A 20775-nucleotide genomic window follows, 5' to 3' on the forward strand; every position below is an offset into this window, starting at 1 on the left:
ACAAGCCCCAAAATCTATTTATCTCACCACATAACTCGAGCGAGGGCCAGAGGCATATTTACTTTTGCCTTCAAGCGGATGCAACATGACAAGACGCAGCTACACCTGTGGTGTCATACGACCTTCTACAGCGATAACTCGCAACCTGCTGCAGACCTTACACCTCTTATGAATTATTCACTGACAATTTTCCAATTATCATACTTCTTCCAGGGTTGGGCAGACATACTGAACATTCTGCCATGTCTTTGAATAGAAAAAGACTGTCTCCATGGTCACACTGACCTTTTACAAAGTCTAATTTTTTTTCCCACACTCTACAGGGAGCCTGAGACAGTACAATGATATAAGCTGTAAAAATAAGTGAAATGATCCTTCAGAAGATCAAACAATTTGACATTTTAGATTATTACATTATATGCAGGCTATTCAAAGGAGATTTATATAAAAATAAAAAATAAAAATAAAAAGTGAAATATGGAGATTTCTCCCATCTTTTCAAAGTCATCTGCTGTTCCCATTAATCCCATTAACTCCCTCTTGTTCCCTAACAAACAGCCGTGTAAGCAGAAATGAAAAGGATCATAAAATTATAAAGTCTGGTGATAGTCCAGAGATTTCTAAGCGTCATCAAAACTGATGAAAAGACCAAAGCAAACAATGAAGTGACCCCACTGTCTAAAGTAGCCAGTGCCTGATGGGGTTTATTTCTCTATTGTTGTCAAAAAAAAACTATTAAAAGCACATCAGTGAGCCACAACCTCACACTGGGTAACAACACATTGCTTCATTATACTGAACATGGACACTGCAGTTTATTCTGAGCTCATCCCACACGAACCATTCTGATGCTGTTAATACCAAAACACCGCCGCCAACGCATTTTTGCAGAGAGGTCTGCCCCAATGTCGTTTTTTAATGAATCTTCATCATCCCAAAAACAGTGACAGCACAAGAACGATGGAAGCTTAACAATACGTTGTTATAGTATATCATACTGTATGTGGAACAATGCAAACATTTAGAATTGTTCTTCAATTGAACCTAATGACTCCCATGTTTCATCCTCTCTTCACCTCCAGCAGCAGCAGCGGCAGGCAGCCAGGCTTCATTAGAGTCTGGAAAACGAGGTGTCAACACCTGAGATCAGCCAGCAGATGACGGCCCCTCCCCGCGTGCCAAACCACAGCCGTCTCCCCCTCGACACTCGGCCACATTTCAAACCCAAGGAGGTCCGGAGCATTGTCACCGGTACCAAGGTGAAAGGAGAGATGTGTTTGTGACTAACTGTCTTTAGAGCTCTGCAGGTGTAGCTGAACAACAGCTCCAGGTGGGTGAGCAAAAACATGCCTCACTATTCCAAATTTTTCACAGTCTTAATGCTCAGTGGCCCAATTTAAAAGAAAAAAAAAAGCTGGCTTTAATTGATATGCACAGCTCCAAAAAACATCCAAACCTGGCAGTGGAAAGTTTTACAGTTGTAGCAACTAAGGGTGAAGCCAAAACCAAAAGAGTATCTGTATTATCAGTATAAATATATCTGCTGCATTGTCTCTTCCACGTACATCTGCAATACTGACTGACAGTGAACTCTCCCATCGAAACGTTTCAGAAATATCTCTGAAAATGCTGTGACTAATGATGCACAAAATGATATACAATGACTATGTTCCTATTTAGAAACAGGTTCTGCAGAGCCAAAGCAGTGCCTCATTTCAGCATGCTTTTTTTTTCTTTTTTTCTTTTCTTTGAAGACCATACAGTGCGTCTTGTCAAAAAGAAAATTAATGAGACGTGTAACAGAGAACTGACAGCGCTGGTGTGTTGTTACATCACCGCAGATGTGAAAGATGCATATTCACATCATTCAGTCACAATGGGAACCATCACTCCTCTAAACAATAAGGCGACACAAGTGGTGACAACCGTAGTCTGCACATCATTGCTTGTTGTTGTTTGTTGTCTCGTCTGTCCGGGCACCGTGACCGACCACTGGGAAGCGCCGGTGCAGAAACAAATGCAATATCCCTAACTGACCCCCATAAAGGCTGTCAGTTATGTTTGTTGGGCTTCTGGCCATGTTGAAAACACCACAGTAGGAAGTGAAGCTGGTTGGCTGCAGCAGTAGGGGTGTGTTTTTCTCTCTACACCACCAAGGCACCCATTTTGAGATTTTTTTTTTAACCTAATAGGCATAGTTTGCTCAGCAGAACCTGTACTTTCTGATTCAACCCCATTATTAGACAGGGCAGCTCATCGCAATAAGAGCAGGTGGACGGGAAGGAGGATAAACAGATGGGTTTCAGTCAGTGTTTCTTTGATTTATTCAGTTTTTCAGAGAGAGGCTGCCAAGAATCAAAACTGGACTGCAGACTATATTTGGATGCAGTGTTATTTTGTGCATCTATTTAACTATGCAGGAGAACATTTTTTTCAAATGAGGATATGTCCCATATTAATTGTTCAAGGGTCCAATTACTGGGAGATGTACCGGTTATTAATTATTGAGAAGGGGAGACAAACAAAACATGTGCTAATAAAGCTCCAACTTTTTTGTCCTTTCATACTTTCTCTGAATTAACATCACCATCGTGTAGATTAAGGACATTCATCCACTTATCATTTGGATTAAACAATGGATGAGACCAGACGTCTAGTTTTCACAAAATTAAATGTCTGAACATTCTTATCTGGGTCAGTTTCAAGAAGTTTAATAAGCTGCTCTTAGTTAATTACATTTCGCAGATTTTACATGATATTAGCTGTTGCAAATCCTCATTTCATTATCTTATCAAAAGAGTAGCTGTCCTGTATCAGCATGGTGGGTGTCCACTTATACATTAAATACCAACCAGGGGTACTCGTGCCACATGGGGCTACTCTGCAGTCGCTAGGGGCTCATGGAAAACTGGGCGAGTAGCTTATTTGAAGACATGCACAGGTATAGCTAGGTTTCGTGCTAACATCAGTCATCATCGCACATATTGCAATTACAAGTGGCATAGTGAGTTGAAGTTGAAATAAGTAGCTTAAGGTGATGGATAAGTGATTGAAACAGCTAAAAGCGATGGATTAATATTTAAAATAGCCAGGATATATAGTTGAAATGGATAATGGATATATGGTTCGAATAGTAAGGGAAGTGTAAGGTTAATGGTTCAAATAGTTATTGTTTTAAACAGCTCTAATAGTTAAAGCAGATATCAGCTTCACGGCCGTTTCGGCTAATGCTGCGTTCAAGGCAGGCTTTTGAAACCGTAAGTTACAGCTTCAAGTCACAACTACGACTTGGTAGCGTTCCAGGTAACCCGTAGCTCGTGTTTTTACCATCCTGTTGTCTGTGAAAGTTCCCTATAACGGCCACTCGTAACTTCCGACCCGTGAACTCGTACCAGATCGAACTGGTATGACTTCACAGGAAGGAAAAACACAAAGTACGAGTTTCTTTGAACGCACCATGAGTTAGCAGCCCCCGCCCTTGTCAGGCATCAATTGGTCCTCGTGCTACGTCACCACATTCACGCGCATCCCTTGGCTGCACACACAGCCCTTCATGCCGTTCTCTCTCCTCATTGGATAACACTTGTATCCCACAAGGAAAATTTTCTCCTCGGGTTACAGCAGAGCAGAGTGACGGAGAGACTCGTGTTTAGGCTGAAATACTTCATGTAAGTGATTGCTGACGGAAAATAGGACTATTTAGGACTTATATTAACAAAAACATTCCACTGATATCTGCTTTAAACTTAGGCTCAGAAGGCAAAGTGGTTAGCTATAAATAGGTTGGCAAGCAATGGATAAATTGTTCAATAAGTTATAGCCTACATGAGGATACATTTTTTGAGTTATTTAAAAGTTGTAATAAATGTAGATAAATGTTTACAGTACAGATAAACAGCTTAAATAGCTCAAATACAGGAAAAAAAGGTTTAGGTTAACTTAGATAAAAGCTGCCGGAATAGATAAATGCAGGCTTAAGATAAGTGTGTGGAGATCAGTTAGTTAACTAAAAGTAAAGATATATGGTAGGAATGTCTAAAAGTAAGTTCAACTGTATCAGAAGAAAATAATTTTAGTAACTATTTTAGAGTCAATAAAGGTAGATAACATCCAAATGAATATATTTTAAACTTGGTGGGTGGTGTTGAAGAGGGGCTACTGGAGCTTATCTAATAAGGCTGTGGGTTCACAAAGACAAAAAGTTCAGGAACCACTGCACCAACAAATGGAAAATGTAAAGAAATGTCAGCCACATTTTCAGCTTGAGAGACAGTGGTGGACACTGGCTGTCAGCCGAGACAAACATCTCCAGAGTACTGCCCCATCTTAAAGGTCATATTCTTCTCTAGCTGCCAGTTTCAAGCCACAGCTTGTCATTTTTTCCCACATACAGTAATATCAGCATCAACTTTAAAATGTCCTATTTTTAAACTGGAAAGCTGTCTGCCGTCCTCACCTTAGCTTCCGATGTGGATTCCAGGTAACATACACGGTTTCCTAGCCCCTCGGCGGCCAGGCAGAACTTGCGATGCAACTTCTCGATGGTGGCCACACTCTGGAGCACCACTTCATCGTCCTGCCAGAGAAGAGAGGAGCATTAAAACCAAATATATTCAACAGTGACCTATCCAAAGTAAACAAGACACGACAGGGAGAAAATAATCTATACTGGCTCGATTTTGTTGTTTCCTCTGCTTCCCTGTTTTGAAATTCAAATGTACAACAGTTCAAACTGTACTGAACTCCCCGAATGCACGTTTGACTCACAGTACAGAAGACACTGCTGCTTATTTACACAAAAATGGCATAAAAGATAACTGACTGAGTAGCCTCGAAACCAGTAATCGTGTTACATTGTGAATGTGCCAAGAGGAGTAAGATCCATCACAGTAAAAACACTGCTTTTATAGGAAGAGAGTAGAGGTAGCGATATTTTTGTCATGTTTTGATAAGTGAAATAACACCTCCTCAGTGGATGACAGGATGGAAAATAAATAAAAAGTGCACAAGACGCTCCAGCGAGGATTGAAAATAAAAGCACAAGGACACGTCTTGTTGATAAATTAGGGGAAAAAAAAAAAAACACTTCAGAGGCTAAAAAGAAGAGAGCAAAAACTGCATTAATCAATAGCACTGAGGGCAGTCCAGCTTTGAGTGGTATCATTTCTAAACCTGTTACGCAGACTTCGGTATCTCTGTAGGAGAGATCAAGACCTCTATTCAATCAGTGCAGCCAATAAATGAACATCTGTATCTGTCAGGGCAGAGAGGTTCAAGCTCTAGTTGGCAACACACACACACACATATATATACACACGTATACACATATTGATTTGTTTGTGTGAGTGAGTGTGTAGTGTGTGCGGTCTGTGCATGTCTCCTGCCAGCTCACGTCCCACACTAATCTGAGCTGATGGTTGCCATGGTTCTGGCTCCCACCTCCTTCACAGCAGTATTAATTCAATAGATTTAGATCCAGGCTGCAGAGCACCCACAGACTCAGGAGGCAAGATAACGGACCCTGACAGTGTTTCAAAGAAAAGATACTCTAAAACAAAACCAGACAGTGTTACAGTACGGTGGCTGCAATGCGAACGCCACCGTGTGATGAAAGTTTAATTTAAGAGGGTCTTTCAGCCTTTCAGTGCACTGCATTATACCGTAAGACATCCACCACCACTTGGATGGAATTGGAAACGAGATAATATCTCTTGAGAGGAATCTAGGGGAGTTGGGATTGAGTTTTTTTCTGTTCTTTCTGTTTAAACGGACACTGCAGGAGTCAACTTAAGTCATTCTCAGTGTTTCATTGTTCTTGAAGATGCTCCATTGTGTGTGTTGTGTTGGCGTCGCACCACAAATGAGATCTTCTTTAGTCTTGTGGGAGTTGCTCGAAGTCAAAGCGGTGCTGAGTGGACAGTCGTCGTCGTTGTCTTCTTCAATAGCAGCGAGACAGTCTAAATTAATTAACCAACACTATGAAGCTGTTGTTGTGAAGTCTTGCACAAAAAACTATAAGTGGATGGTTAGACACGAGTGATATTGAACAAAAGAGAAACCACTGATCCCTGTGATAGAAGCAAGTGCAAGGGAATTTAGTAATTAATGCCATGTTTCAGACGTTGAACTTGATGGATAAACACATTAAGGTTAAAGGAGCATTTTTACAGACGCTAATCAGAGCAGAAGTTAATTAGAGGAGAATGAAAAAGGATATGTTGTTGAATATTTTGCAGTACACCAACAAGCCTTGATTAAAGACGTTGTATATTTTCAGTGAGTTTGTGCTGCAGGGCAATAAACATCCATCTTGGAGGACTTTTAACGGATAAAACCGAGGCACAGTGGAGTTAAATGTCATGGTGAAGTAAATGAAAGGCTGAGCTGGCACAACGGTCCATACCAGCAGCGCTTTAAATACCCCACCGACCCAACTTTGTGCTTCAGGGTGGGTGATTAGTGATCGCAGAGAGAGTATCAGCGTTGGCTCTGAATCATAGCCGCAGCTTTGCTTTCCTGGTAGTTTTGTGATCGCTTGTTGTTCCAGGCTACAGACAGGGAAACTCAATATGGCCACAGGATGACCGGAGACTTGTCACCTCTTTAAAATCAAGTCAATACACCACTTTCTTTACAGCTGTTTGGGATAGACTGGTGGCCTTGGCACCAGGTCCTGGCACCATCACCTACTGTGTCTACATGTGTACGTACTGGCTGACCACGCCTCTTTGTGAGGCTCATGAGCAGACATAATATACGGTTGAGTATTAGTTGAACCTGGTACAGAGAGGTGTTGATTCAACTGTACTGCTCTTTCGAAGAATGAACTTTATGGTGCTGTCGAGTTGCATTGAATTATACTGACAGGTGTTACTACTGTATTATTTTGCCCACCACTTTTATAGCAGCGAGAGCAGACCAAATCAATATTCAACAACAGCACAAACACAGTTGGAACAGACACTGAACATTTTAACCTTCATGAGCACGAGGTTTATTGTAGGACTGTATTACACTGCATTTATTCTAGTTGGGCATACCAAACTTTGTATTTTGACTCTACATTCGTGCATACTTGAATTTGAAAGTGGGTAACCACACTCCAAAGCTCAAATATTGATTTTTCTTTTTCTTTTTTTTTTACCCTCACTGTGATAGTGCAGCTTCAGAACCAGAAGTGGTCAGAGTTGCACTGGGGATCAAAACACTACATAGACTGGATGCCATCCAGTCATCTGAGCAGTGTGAGGCAATGGGAGGAAGAGCAGAATGGATGATAATGCCAACGTCGTTCTAAATAAATACAGCCACAAGAGACGCCGTTTATGGGGCCATTCGATGTCAAGGGGTGAACGCGTAGTGGCTTTCGCTCATAAATGTCCACAATCGTTATGATCGGAACCTCAAAGAAAACCCAATGAAACGCCCATTTGAATCGGCGGCCAAGACACTTTATTAAGACACTTTCTGTCACTCTCCGCGCCCATGACTTGATCCCAGGCCAGAGAATCTGGCGAATCCAAGGCAAAGTGATCCTCGCAGCAGCAGTGTGACCATCTGCTAGACAGCTAAGGAGCAGCATCAGTACTATGTATAGGGTCCTGGCCTGTGGCAGGAGGAGGTGAGTGAGGGTTGGGTGGCTGCTTCACCCAGCTTCCAAGTGTAGAGCGGGAACTTGACCCTGCCCTCTCCCAACCCCGACCCCACCCATTCTCACTAGCCCTCCATATCCTCCTAAATCCTGCAGAAGCAACGTTTCTAAACTAGAAATCCAAAGTTTTTCTTGAACGACCTATTGGATGTGAAACTGCCCCTGCAAAAAAAACAACAACTCTTAAACATTTCCCCAGTCTTGGTCTCTTTTCCTTTCCCCCCTCCGCCTTCGTTCGCCAAGCACTCGGCCTCCGTGTGCCTTAACAGACAGCGACAGGTGTGTTTCTGTGTGTGCGCCCCCGATGCATCCAGCAGCCGAAACCCGAGAACTCCCGATGCTCCGGCGTGCCAAATAAACTCCCACAACTCACCCGGCACTGCCACCAATGTGAACTTGAGAAAAGGTGAATCTGTTCAATCCCTCAGCGCTGCTATTTTCACACGCATGCTTTGCACATGCTCAGTAGGAGTTCCCCAGGCAAGCTTTGAGAAGAAGTAGAGGCAGGCGGGTGATTAAAAACTGAACGAAACAAAGAAAATTCCAGCACATTTGCCTCCTTGTTCACACTGTCTCAGCAGTGTAGGCTGTCTAAATAGCTCTGACCACTCAGGAGTCGTGTTTCTCATAAATGTCAGGCAAGGTGCTAAGTGCAGGTTGAGCTACATGTTTTTAGTGAAGCTTAGCTTAGCAACATGGTAGATGCAGTGTAGATGTGTGAAGGAGGATAACCTGCTAAGCTGGACGGGGGGCTGACGACATTAACCGATCAGAGGACTGAGATTCAAAGCCTGACATTTGTTTCAGCCGTACAAGAGCCTGCTGTGAAATAAATAGACTTTTGGACTTTTTGCTGTGAACGCATCACAACTAACACAGATCTAGATCTAAATAGTATTTTCATTCATAGGTGATCCGTCAAAAACCATGAGCACCTAAATTAAGTTATTATTCACAAGAGTTCCAACCTCATGTTTAATTTTTAAAAACCCTGTGGAGCCTTAGGAGATGAGCGAAACGCCGGCTGTGTGAAAAAATGATTAAAAGGCAAAGGAGAATGTGACAAAGTGCAGTGAGGGTGAAAAATAGAACAGAAACAGATGAGGACGTAAACAGGAAACAGAGAGGGGAGGAGGAATGAATAACTCACTTTTTGGGGGGCAGGATGACATTTTAGTTTTGCAGATATTTTTCCCACCACATTTATATCAATGAAGGTGGGCTATGGAAGAGGAACAGCTCCCTGTATGATGCAATACAGTTCAACAGCAGCACAGACTGCAGCCTCTGAAATGATCACATAGTTGAGCCAACACCTCTCTAACACATTTTCTATTAAAAAAAAAAACCTTAATAAATACAGAGCTGTTTAGTTTCCCATGTTTACTGAATAAGATAAATAAACCACCAACAGAGTGTATTTAGAAATAATATCATTGGTTGAATGCAGGCTGATGGGAAGATCCACAGTATACTTATGGTTAATGAATGAGTCAGCTGTGGATGCACCTGCAGCTATTCGCAGGCATAAAGATGCAAAAGACGACCTTTATATATTAGTTTAATCTTAATCTTTATGCTTAATTGTTGCCTGATTGGACCTATAATTTAGATAAACTCAAGAATCTAAGGTTAAGTGCTGAGACTGTTCACTGTTCAAGTGTAGTTTGACATTTTCACAGCAAAGATCATTAGATGATTTCATAGGTCACACTGATCTATATCATTTTGTGACAGAGAAAAGACAGAAGTCTGCATTTTGAGCAGCCACCAGCTGTTTATATATATATTATTGGTTCCAGATCCATTTGTTTCAATATGGTCACCGAGATAGTGGTACAAAACAAACTAAAATATTAGAGCTGCAATCATTTAATCAGGTAATTAACAAATATTTTATCAATCAATTTATTGTTTTGAGTTATATTCTACTTTTAACCACACATAACATGACATTTAAAAAAGAAACCTTTGATGGGCATTTTCACCATTTTCTGACATCTAATGATGATTTACTGTAAACTTGTCAGTCAATAGATAATTACAACAGCTAAATTCGTCTTTGCATTTAACACCACTGAGACGGTTGGCCCTAACAGGAAAACAATAAACCCAAACATTAAAACAGTGATGAGAACTGTGTGATAGAAGATCTCCTAGTCCTGATTGAGTTTTTAAACACGCATACGCATAAATTTCACTGTTGCATTGTTAGAGAAAGAAAGAAACAAGTTTAGTAAAGTTTTCCCTGACATCTTGGAACCACAGCAACATGACTGATGTGCCCTGTTGCCATCCAGAGCAGCTAACTCAAAGTGCAAACTGGAGGCCTCCATCATTGTTACTCCTAATCAGTGATGGGGAAATGTCGTCATTATTTTTTAGCTCCGTTGTTCCCAAAAGTCATTCTTCACAATTACGCATTCAGCTGCTGCTGCTGCGTCTTTGAGGGAGAAGACAGAAAGTAATACAGAGTGCAGGAGAGTAGGACACGGGCAGATGGAAAGATTATACCCATTCACTCAGAAAGTTTTAAACTTCCATAGAAACTCTTCATCCTCCCCTGCATGATAACAATTCATAATCTCCCCCACTCTGTGTTTAAGCATTAAAAGCAGTTACACTGGGGCCATTCAGAAGCCAGACTGCTCTCCATCGTAACTGATTAATGAGGTGTTTAAACGAACAGGATCTAGATCAACGTTTTTCTTTCCAAGCTGCCGTTTAGGCCCAAAACACAAACAACATGAGGTGAACATGGAGCTGCTGTCCGTGCTGCCTCAGCAGTAGAAGCCATTATTCAGATCACACTTGGTAAATTATTCATCTAGTCGTATTTTATATGAACAAACAGCTTCACGGAGCCCCCGCACACCTTATTACACATAATGACATTGATGTGTGGTTTTCCTGTATGCAAATAAGACCGCTAATGCAGCTTAAATAGAACAACAGTACTGTAAACAGGAGGTACATGTTGTCCAGAGAGAGATTGAAGGCCACATAATTAAATTGCTTTTCAAGCTTTGCCGTCACCCTGTCCGTTTAACTTCTGATTGTTCACTCCAGTGCAGTGCTCACTGCTCCTGCCCTTGTTGTCATTACCGGGTCACCCTTTGTAGTTTGACAGGTGACACTTGCTGTGTTAAGTTTGATTGGGTTTAGATTAACTTTATTACCATCAGTGGCGTTTTTATATGTAAGATTATTTAATAGAAAGGCTGCACACTAGAAAAACTGCAGTGCTTTCTCTTGTTAATGATGTTCGTCAGGGATTCATGCATTATAGGAATCATGCAAGTCTAAACTAACAATGCAATATTTCACATTATAAGGTGACAAAACTAAACTCAGAGCAAATGAGAGAACCCTTTGTAGTTTGATAGTTGACACTTGCTGTGTAGCTCTTGCTGGTTTTAAGTTTGATTGGGTTTAGATTAACTTTATTACAATTACAGATTTGATACATGTAAATAATTCAAAAACAAACCCAAATCTGGAGGACCACTCAAGACAAATGTGATTTTAAAGCTTTTTTTGTGGATATTGCCATAAAGGTTATTGAAGAATACCTTGACCTCAAATAAAAATAAGTTTTGAAGTAGTTTGGGGTATTCTGCAGGTGAAATACTGTACAGTCTGAGAGAGTCACTTTGCAGAAGATCTTTATGGTATATACGTTTTTTATATAATAATAATAAATCTTCAAAACACTATGCAAAGAGCAGAACTATACCTGCTCCCAGGAGTTACACAGATTTGTAAAGATGTTTAAGTTGTCATGTGTGTAGGTGTGCATATCCAAGTGCGTGTGTGCGTGTATCTGAGACCTCATAATGGGTCAGCATGAATAATGCAGTCGCCATCTGAGCTCTGTATTAAAAAAAATGAAATAAAATTCAACATTCAAGCAAGTTTTGCCCGGTAGTACACTGCCATGGATCACAGACTCTGAGATTTATATGGTGTTCTTAGAACAAATTGGATTTCCTTGGCTTAGTTTGTATGCATATTGCTTTAGAGCGGCTTCAAAATAATAGAAGCCTCCATGCATGCAAGGCCGCCGCGTCCACCTCAGCAGAGGCGCTGAGAAATGAGGGTCCTCTGGTCAGGGATGGAGCTGAAGTCCATCATCCTGTCTGATGAGACAGAGCGGACATAGGCGAGATGTAGTGGGGTGTGAAGAGGGAGCGGGGATTGTGTGTGTGTGTTTGTGTGTGTTTGTGTGTGTGTGAGAGAGAGAGAGTCCAGACAGAAAGAGAAGTGCAGAGATAAGGTGAAGTGAAGACATTCACCTGAGGCAAACCTAAGTCGTCTTTTCTCCGTCTCTAAGCTCTCGGCTCCTGACCCAGGCCAACAGTTGTTTTACTCTCCATCCTGTCAGTGCTGTGCGTGTCCAACTTTGATGCACACTTAAGTTGATTTGATCTCTCATGCTGCAAAATCCTCTGACGACATCAACACAATAAGGCAAGCACTTTTTTTGTTCTCCCTCTGAGCAGATTTCACAGAGGTCATATTTTCATTGCTCAGACACAGAAGAGCTGTGGGTCAGTGGAGGATTTGACGAGATAAACGCAATGAGCATTTCAGAGCCTCACACAATGCATCAGCAGCAGAGTGTGACAAGGTAAACCTTCCTCTGCAGAAGCAGCACTGAGAAATTGTTTCCAATTCCGATCTGCCCAGCTACAAGATGTCATCTCTAGGTGCCACGGTTGGACGCGCAACTGCAAATATCAGGGGGATAAGTGAAAATCTGAAAATGAGGGAATTATTTGCAAAATGACAAATAAAACCTGAAGTGAAACGATCTTAAATCCCATCCTGTCAGAAAGTAATTTAAAGGGGATCAGTAAGTCAAACAAAAGATTGTTTTGTTTATTTATTTAGTTAAAGTTACTTTGGGGCCTTTTTTTGAAATAAATGCACAGAGAGAAAGAGAAGGGTCATGACATAATGCAACAACAATAAGTTATTTTTTTGCAGTAATTGTGAAAGTGACTGAGCAGTTGATTCTCCTTCATTCTCTCTCATTATTGCTATGACGTGCCCTTGAGCAAGGCACTCAGCGCCAGCTCTGTTCAGTCACTGTATAACAAAGAGTTATGGTTGAAGGTGCTTTCATGGTCAGTACACATCACTGCTCCAACAAAAACTTGGCTTCAAATTTATAATCAATCATTTATAGTATATATAAAAAAAACAACAACAATAAACCAGTACATTGAATGATATTGTGAAAGTCGTGTTTTGTATTGATGAACCTGCAGAAAATGATCACATGACTCTGCAGCTCCCTTCACCTTTATAGCACGTCGGCTTATTAGGTCAGCAGTTCAGTTCACTCTTACTGCTTAAGTGGTGTTTTTTTTTCTACAGATAAAAAAGTCTTTAGCAGCGACATAGCCCTAGATTTCCCACAGAAGTTGGTAAGCAAAGCTACTGTATAAGAGATGGACTTTATCAGGTGGTGAGAAACACAACACCAACTGAATGATATTGTTTCACAGTAATATGTAACTGTGGCCAAAGAAAGTGAAGTATTGTAGGATTCATGATTACTAAATAAGAAACTATAGATTTAAAGACTCAAAAACTTAACCTATGCTCCTCATAGTGACAATTCTCCTGTAAACAATCATTCTCACTAGTTAAACTGTGAAGGCAGTTTATTACGACCCATAGCTTTGGTTTTTTGTTGGTGACCTGGAGCATGTGTGGTAATTACAACTTGAGGTAAGGTGATGCTGCATCTTGTCAAATTTGTCAGAACCTGTACTGTGGTAACAAGAAGCTGACTGAAAAAAACACATATTTAGGACCTTTATAGTCCAGTGGATTAATAAAAGGCCAGAATAAAATAGTCTCTGGCCTCAAGAAGAAAACCTTAATGGCCAGAGAGCTGATAACAAACTGAACAATGTTGGCTTTAAATGAAAATGAACCGAGTGACCTGAGGGACACTTAAAGCGCTAAGAGGCTGCACCTTTTTCAGTCCTTGGTTGATTAATGAAGGTAATTATTTAGGTTTAACGTCCACTCACACTGCTGCTCCTGCTCCTCTTTGGTTTCTACAACTCAGTCTGCCTGGAACCTGCACAACAATATACCACACAACATTTCCTGCTGAACCTGAAATATCAATAGGCTTAATGTCAAAGTTACGTAATATTGCTGGTTAAAGGAAACTTGACCCACACTATAGGAATATAACATTGTAAAGTGTAGTACATTTAGAGCCAAGGTATTGATTTTGATTGTGTAATGCATCTACAATCATTCACAGTCTTTGTGTTTGTGAGACAGCAAAAACAGGCTGTAACTACAGCCAATTAAGTGTGATTTAATATTACAGTAATTTAGTTTTTCAGTATTGATATGAATGAGCACCGCAGGTGAGGACAAACCTGAGGCCACACAGTAGCTTAAGAGCCTTGTCCTACCTGCTGCATAATTTATGTGTATTTTATAAGCCTTACAAACCAGTTCAAGGTTGAAGACGCAGAATAATGCAAACATAAGACAAGTCTTCTTTCTGGTAAACAAAATAAAGTTGACCTTTTCTCCAGGTAGAAGCAGCCAGAGATGAATAAAAACATTTCCAGTTAGAATTTTAATCTGATCTCATATACATATAGTTTCAGAGCTAAAACAATTTGATTCCATTTATACAAAACATTTAAATACAACTCAAAGCAGCTTGGAGCCAGTGAAATACTTAACAAAGTCAGTGATGCCAGCTTAGATGATCAATTAGTCCTTCATCCAACGATACATTAAAACCCATAACATCCAATTTGTGAATGAAAATCACTGAGGCGCAGATTGCGATGTTGGGTGCAGCCACCTCTACAAAGCCAAAGCCGTGTAGATGATGACGATGATGCCAACCTGCCGCCTCGCTGTCCTTCAGTACTGATGACTGAAAGAGCCGGAGCTGCCAGAGAACACTCTGTTGCATTGGCACCACGGCCTGCTCAATCAATACACAGGAAATCCTTCCCATTCAATTTAGATCAAGCCGAGCGAGGTTCACCTGAGGTTGCGGGACAACGCTGCCTCTCCGTTCCCAGTGCTCACTAAGGAGGGGAAACTCTGCAAGGGCATCAACTAGTGCAATATAAAAAGCTGCTGCACACTGGAGTGATGGCTCAGTGACTCAAAGACCGAGCAGATTTTTTCCTTTCACAAAGACATTACGAGTCCATTGTGCTCTTTACTTTTGATTATTTCGGCGGTGGCAGCTCAGAGTCAGCATAGAGAAGATATCTGAGCTCATTTTCCAAAAACCATTTGCTTGGATTCATCCTTATAGAGTATTATTTGCATAGAAAATGCCTCTCCTTATGCCTGATTGATTGATATGAACGTGCTCTGGGAGATATGCAATGATCCACAGTGGATCAGTGATCATCTGTAGAAAGCCCCAAAACATCTACTAAATGGCTCATTTGGGTGAATGTATCCTATTTCCAAGGATAAAATCAAACATAAAAGTTAAAAATGTAAAGCCAATGTGGACTAGAAATCCTGCTCAGGCAAAAAAAAAAAAGAGACATTTACATGACACCTGTCTGCTGATGAATATAGTGTGATATGAGCCGAAGAACAAGATCGTCCTCTAAATGGACCTTAAGGTGAGATAGTTCTCCTGTACAATCCAGTAGCGAAAAAGAATAATTATGTTCAGGCAACTGAGGACACGTGTTAAATATTAAAAATGTCATCTCCAGCTCCTTCTGTGAGAAGGTATTTCCAACTCCAGCTCCAGCCTCTCTGCAATGGCACTTCATTAGCAGTGAATAGAATTATAATATAATTGCACATTATGTTGTAGGAGTCAGGAGGAGGAGACAAAGACAGAGATATTGTAGCTTATCATTGTGATATTTAGCTCCTTTGGTTTTGTTTCTGTTAACCAGCTTTTCAATGCATGCCAAATGTTATTATAGTCTGCCTCCTGGCTACCACATACACACCCACACATATACATTATTACAGTACAGTATCTATGTGACTGGCAGTTGATATCAAGTCGGGGTTGCTATGGGGTTTTGTTTTTTAGCTTTCTTCATGTTTTCTGACACTCGACTCCACTCTTGTCATTCCTCATCAACCATTCAGCCAATTAAATTAATTAGAATTTATCCAAACCCACACTCTACATGTTGACACTATTCATCTCTCAGATCTGGTTCAACCCTATCATCTCTTTACATTGTTTAAACAATAATATGCAACAATCAAGTCTCAGATTACCATGACAGTGACCTCACAGACTTATAATTATGGAAAATGCCATATTAAACTTTAAGGAAACCCCTGAACAACGTGTTTTACCCAGCACTGAAACCAAACCAAGCGCATAAATCTCTTAAGTAATCACATCTGTCAGTTCCCAGCACACTACAAATCGCCCCACTACAGTTCTACAACATTGGTTTGTCTAATATATCTGACAGTTAAATGCAACACTTGAAGCCCTCCTGACACCGTCCATTACTTTGACATATTAAGCTTTAGAAAATGCTGTATATTGCTGTGTGGTAGCAAGTATTTAGTTTCTAAATGCTACTTTATCCCTATAAAAATGGCGTTAAAGTGTTACTGGTCTTATGTTGAACCAACTCAAGCACTTCCCCGGGTGCAGTTTAGTGCCAGAGGGCCAGAGCTGTATGTGCTTGTGGAAGCATCATCTTTAAAAAGGCTAAATTTAAACCCCCAGAGTCCTTGCCTTGGTATGCAGAGGGCTTCCAGAACAACATAAACTCCAAATAAGCCCAGAGGAGTTAGTGGTGGACTCTAGGCCTTTCAAAAGGTGAAACTTGTCAAATAGTCTTAAATATATGTATACTATAAACCCTAATATTAAAAAAGCCTCATTTAACAACCATAGTCAATTATTATGGTTACCAAAACACTTATAAAAGGGCCCTACTATGCAAGTGAGAGCTGTCCTATGATACTGTCCTAAGACGTGGATTAAAAGTTTTAAAAAAAAGTCATCACTTGAATTATTAATTCAAGACATAATGGAATAAAGAAACATCAGTTGCACTGCATGGTAGAGGTAATTAGCCCCAGAACTGTGGGTGTGAGAGAAAGGGAATAAGTAAGATCAGATCATATTTCATTCTGACATAATCCTATTTGGCTTCTTAACGTACACTAATAAGCCAAGCCCATAAAGGCTTGTTGGATGACGACTAACCAGTGTGTTTGGCAAACGCAAAACACGCCATCTCAGGTAACGTTAATTAAGTGTAAATTTCCTCTAAATCAAATGAAAAACCAGGGCAGACGTGCTTATGTAACACATCCTTTATGTGTTTTTAGCTTTGGGGGAAGATTTAAAGAGATAGACACAAGCTGCCAAACTGTCGAGATGCTAAATATCACATAAATATCAGCTGATTGACCTGCCATGTCTACTTAAGCTTGTTTTGATCCGTTGCTATGATTGACACCTTGGCAGAAGAGGTTAGAGCAAAGATTCAATTTAGGCCTGAACACATTAACATTCTTGTCTTGTGCAACACAACATCATTGTTTCACAGAGGAACACAGAGTCGATGTGCTGCAATACACCAAATAAAACAGGTGACTGCACATCATTATCTGATGGCACTGCAATTAAGAGTTCTTATATTACAGCAGTTAGCAAACTAAGCTAATTTCCTGCGTACTCTCCGAGTCCTGCATAAATTAAATCCAGAACAATGTTGTCGTCGTCGTCGTGCTGTGCAGAACAAGCCAAAACTGAGCACTGATCATTTTTCTGGAGATGAATCAAGCAGCATTCGCTTGGCTCACGATATAAAAACTGCTTTGTTAGTGTTTCACACGTACAGAAGAACGACAGTAAACAACCTCAAACTACCAGGACAGAGTGGAAATAAGCTTGAGTGTGCGACTATAAAGTTACAGAGGGGAACTGCTGTCAGGGGAGGTGTAACATTTTCCTCCTCTCGGCTGCTTTTCGTTTTCGCCGTTTCCCTTTGACAGAGAAGCTCTCGTCGCTGCCAGCTTCCCCAGCGTTGCACATCAACAGCGAGCAGAGTGTAGCACTGGAACTGATTCCCCATGTCTTGGACCTTTGTCACCACCTGACAGCCGGATCATATCCCAGGATCGTTGTGAGTATGCACCTCTCTCCTAATCTCTATTAAATCTCAGGCTTAGACCCGCGGCTGCACACACCACCAGAAATCAACCTTTTATCTGTAATTTCCTTTCAAAACTCAAACAAAAATGTCAATAAAAATTCTATAAACCCAGCTGGGGAACAAAATCTATCAAACTATTTTGACTCCGTCCTCCACAAAACACTTGCCAGTTGTACGCAGGCTAATTCCATAATGTTCAACAGATTGTGATATTCGTGTATTTCAATTAGCACTCTTATTTTAGGGTTTCCTCGGAGGGCGCGCCTCTCTCACCGCTGAGGTTTGATAACAAGGCCCCTGTGGACCCTCAGGGGAAACCCCCCTCTCAAATCGCTGTTGTCATCAGATAAGCAGGATGCCTTTGTGACAGTTGAATCTGAGAGGCATGGATCCGGCTGTCTCTGGCGTCACAAATAGTGGGAGCTGTTAAGTGCACGGTCCCGCCTGCCAGTAACACCCAGCCAAGCATTCGGGGGCCTGACGTATAGATTCACAGTTGTTTATGAATGTGTGTATATATACAGTACATCAACATCTCAACCACGAGACTCCATTGTGTTGTAGTTTCAGCTAAACTGAATGGACATCAATGGATAAACCAAAAGAACTGGACCTACACTGCAACATGTTTGCAAGTTTGACTTCCTTTACAGATCCCTTCAGCCATCTTACAAATTAAGACTAGTCTCACTTATCATGAGTATAAACTCATCTGTGTCTCTGGAGAGAGCTTTCCAAAGTTTGAGAGAATAACGCAGCTATTATCCCATCAGCTTTGATTTGACATTTCAAATCTTTAACACAAAGCCTGCACTACAAGTAAACTGAGCAGCGCTCAAAACGATGTGGGCGTTTACCAGGGAAGCAGGGTCAAATGACGGAAGATATCAAGTTGCATTGTGGGAAATGTAGGACCCAGGGAATTGAGGGTGTGACTCACACTATACGGATGTAAAAGTGAGAGATTCCGGCCTCTACTGCTTTGATCTGCAGCCAAATTTATGGAAATAACTGGATAATCCTAGATGTTTCTCTACAGTTCCAGGCAGCCGTTGGTTTATGTCTTTCTGTATGAGATTAAAGTTATTTCTATAATTGGTGATTGTTAACTTTTCAGTATTACTTGTAATGCAGCTGAAGAGAAGAATATATGACCTCAATGCAACTTTGATGGACAACCATGCAGACTTGACGATGGATTTGATGGACAACACACACAACTTGATTATTTCCATTAGTAAACCTAGATTTTCATATTGAATAAAAATGAATGGAAATCAATGGTTGCCTGGGGGGAAAATACCCTAAATCAGCTTTCCTAAATGACAAAATATGCAAAACCACACATATAGCCCTTTAAATAAAGCATTTCCAGACAGCAACAGATTCAGTCAAAGCCAAAACAAACAAGTGAGAGAAGTTACAGCTCTATGGAGGTTAGATGAGGTGACCCAGAGATCTCCAGGGTTTTCAATCACACCAGCAATGAAGCCAATTAAAGGGCGAATTCAATTTAAAGGTTACAATCAGCTTCATGTGCACGAGCTCAAATCAGCACACATTTGCTCTACGTCTCTCGGGGTGGGGGGTGAATATTAAAGTCTTATTGATAAATCTGCGGCATGGTACCATGAAGGCACCCCTGCTGTGCTCACCGCCTGAGTCATTATTTCTGAGTTTTATTATTGCTCCCCGCGTGCAACACCTGGGCCACAGGGCTTCACGAGGCAGGAGAGCAGAAGATTACGTGCGCGGTCAAGCAACCGCGAGAGATATTCCCTCCACACTAACATACAAGCTGTCATATCATTTACAAGGATAACTGCTGTGCATAACCACATGAACCAGTGGCACCGTAAGCAATCTGCGTCAAACAACTAAAATAGTAATCGCAGGGGCTGGCAGGCTTGCGCGTGGGCACAACTTATTGAAAGTCGTGTCCCCCGGGAGGAAATGCATTCATAAAAATAAAAAAGTGAAATGAAAATAAAACAGTGCAGAGTATAGTTAGGTTATGTAGCTAAACGAGGTGTGAGATTTTTTATTATTTCTGTCTCAAAGGCGTTCCTGGGAGAAAACAACAACACAGCGATCAAAGAGCGAGGAAGGGTGGGAAATGAGAGGGGGGGATGTGTTTATGAAATAGTGTTAAGTCATTTTTGCCCTTGCACCTGCAGACAACGAGAGACTCATTGGGATTCGTCACATCAAAGTCTCCTGTCCTGTCGACAGGTGCGCCGTGGCCGCGGGGCGCAGCGCGCGACCTGCCGCAACTTCCAAAGGATAGTAAAAAAAAAAAAAAAAATCAATCAGTCAGTCATGCAGGATCAAATCCAAAAGATTAACCCCCTGAACTTCACATGAATCCAAGTTGGATCAGTCGGTGATTTTTTTTTCTTTTTTTTTTTTTTCTTGGAGTTAATTGACGACCTGTCTGTCTGTCTGTCTGTCTGTCTGCTGCCTCTCAAAGCGATAACTGACTGACCGCAGCCCCCTTTGCCTGTACCTGTGCCTTTTGCCTTGCACCGAGGAAAATTATCTTTACTTACAGTTCTCAAGAACTGGATCTCATCTTCCCCTTCTCCGCCCTCAGCCATGGCTGTGAAGGAGCCTGCTCAGACTCTGGAAGCCACCACTGACTGCCGGCAGAAACGCGATGCTGTGCCTCTCAAGCCGATATTAGCATAGAGCTCATCCACAGCCATATAGGGCAGCCCGGCGAGAGCCCCCCCTCCTCCTCCTCCTCCCTCCCACCACCACCACCACCACCACCACCCGCCCCTCCCTCGCTTCTCCCCCTCCCTCTCTCTCTCTCTCTCTTCCCCCCACTTCCACTCCCACCTACCTACCCCTTCATCCCCCCTCCCTTCCTCCCCCTCCTCCCTGAGACCAGACGCCAGCAGCAGCAGCAGCAGCAGCAGTGCGGACCAGCGGACGGATGGAGCCGGGGCAACA

At 41.5% G+C, this 20775-nt stretch overlaps 1 protein-coding gene across 1 annotated transcript in view; it reads right to left on the reverse strand.

The window, feature by feature from the left end:
* ryr3 (ryanodine receptor 3) overlaps window positions 1–20525 on the reverse strand; it is a gene marked incomplete at its 5' end in the record, with an annotated part of 112034 nt that extends 91509 nt beyond the window's left edge. Inside the window, 5 exon segments of the mRNA XM_084001045.1 lie at window positions 4457–4576; window positions 20370–20420; window positions 20423–20445; window positions 20448–20483; window positions 20486–20525. Coding sequence (XP_083857171.1) covers window positions 4457–4576; window positions 20370–20420; window positions 20423–20445; window positions 20448–20483; window positions 20486–20525 — 270 coding nt within the window.
* Window positions 20526–20775: the final 250 nt, after the last annotated feature.

The sequence above is a fragment of the Trachurus trachurus genome (genome assembly GCF_905171665.1).
Source record: "Trachurus trachurus genome assembly, chromosome: 24".
Taxonomy (NCBI): Eukaryota; Metazoa; Chordata; class Actinopteri; order Carangiformes; family Carangidae; genus Trachurus; species Trachurus trachurus.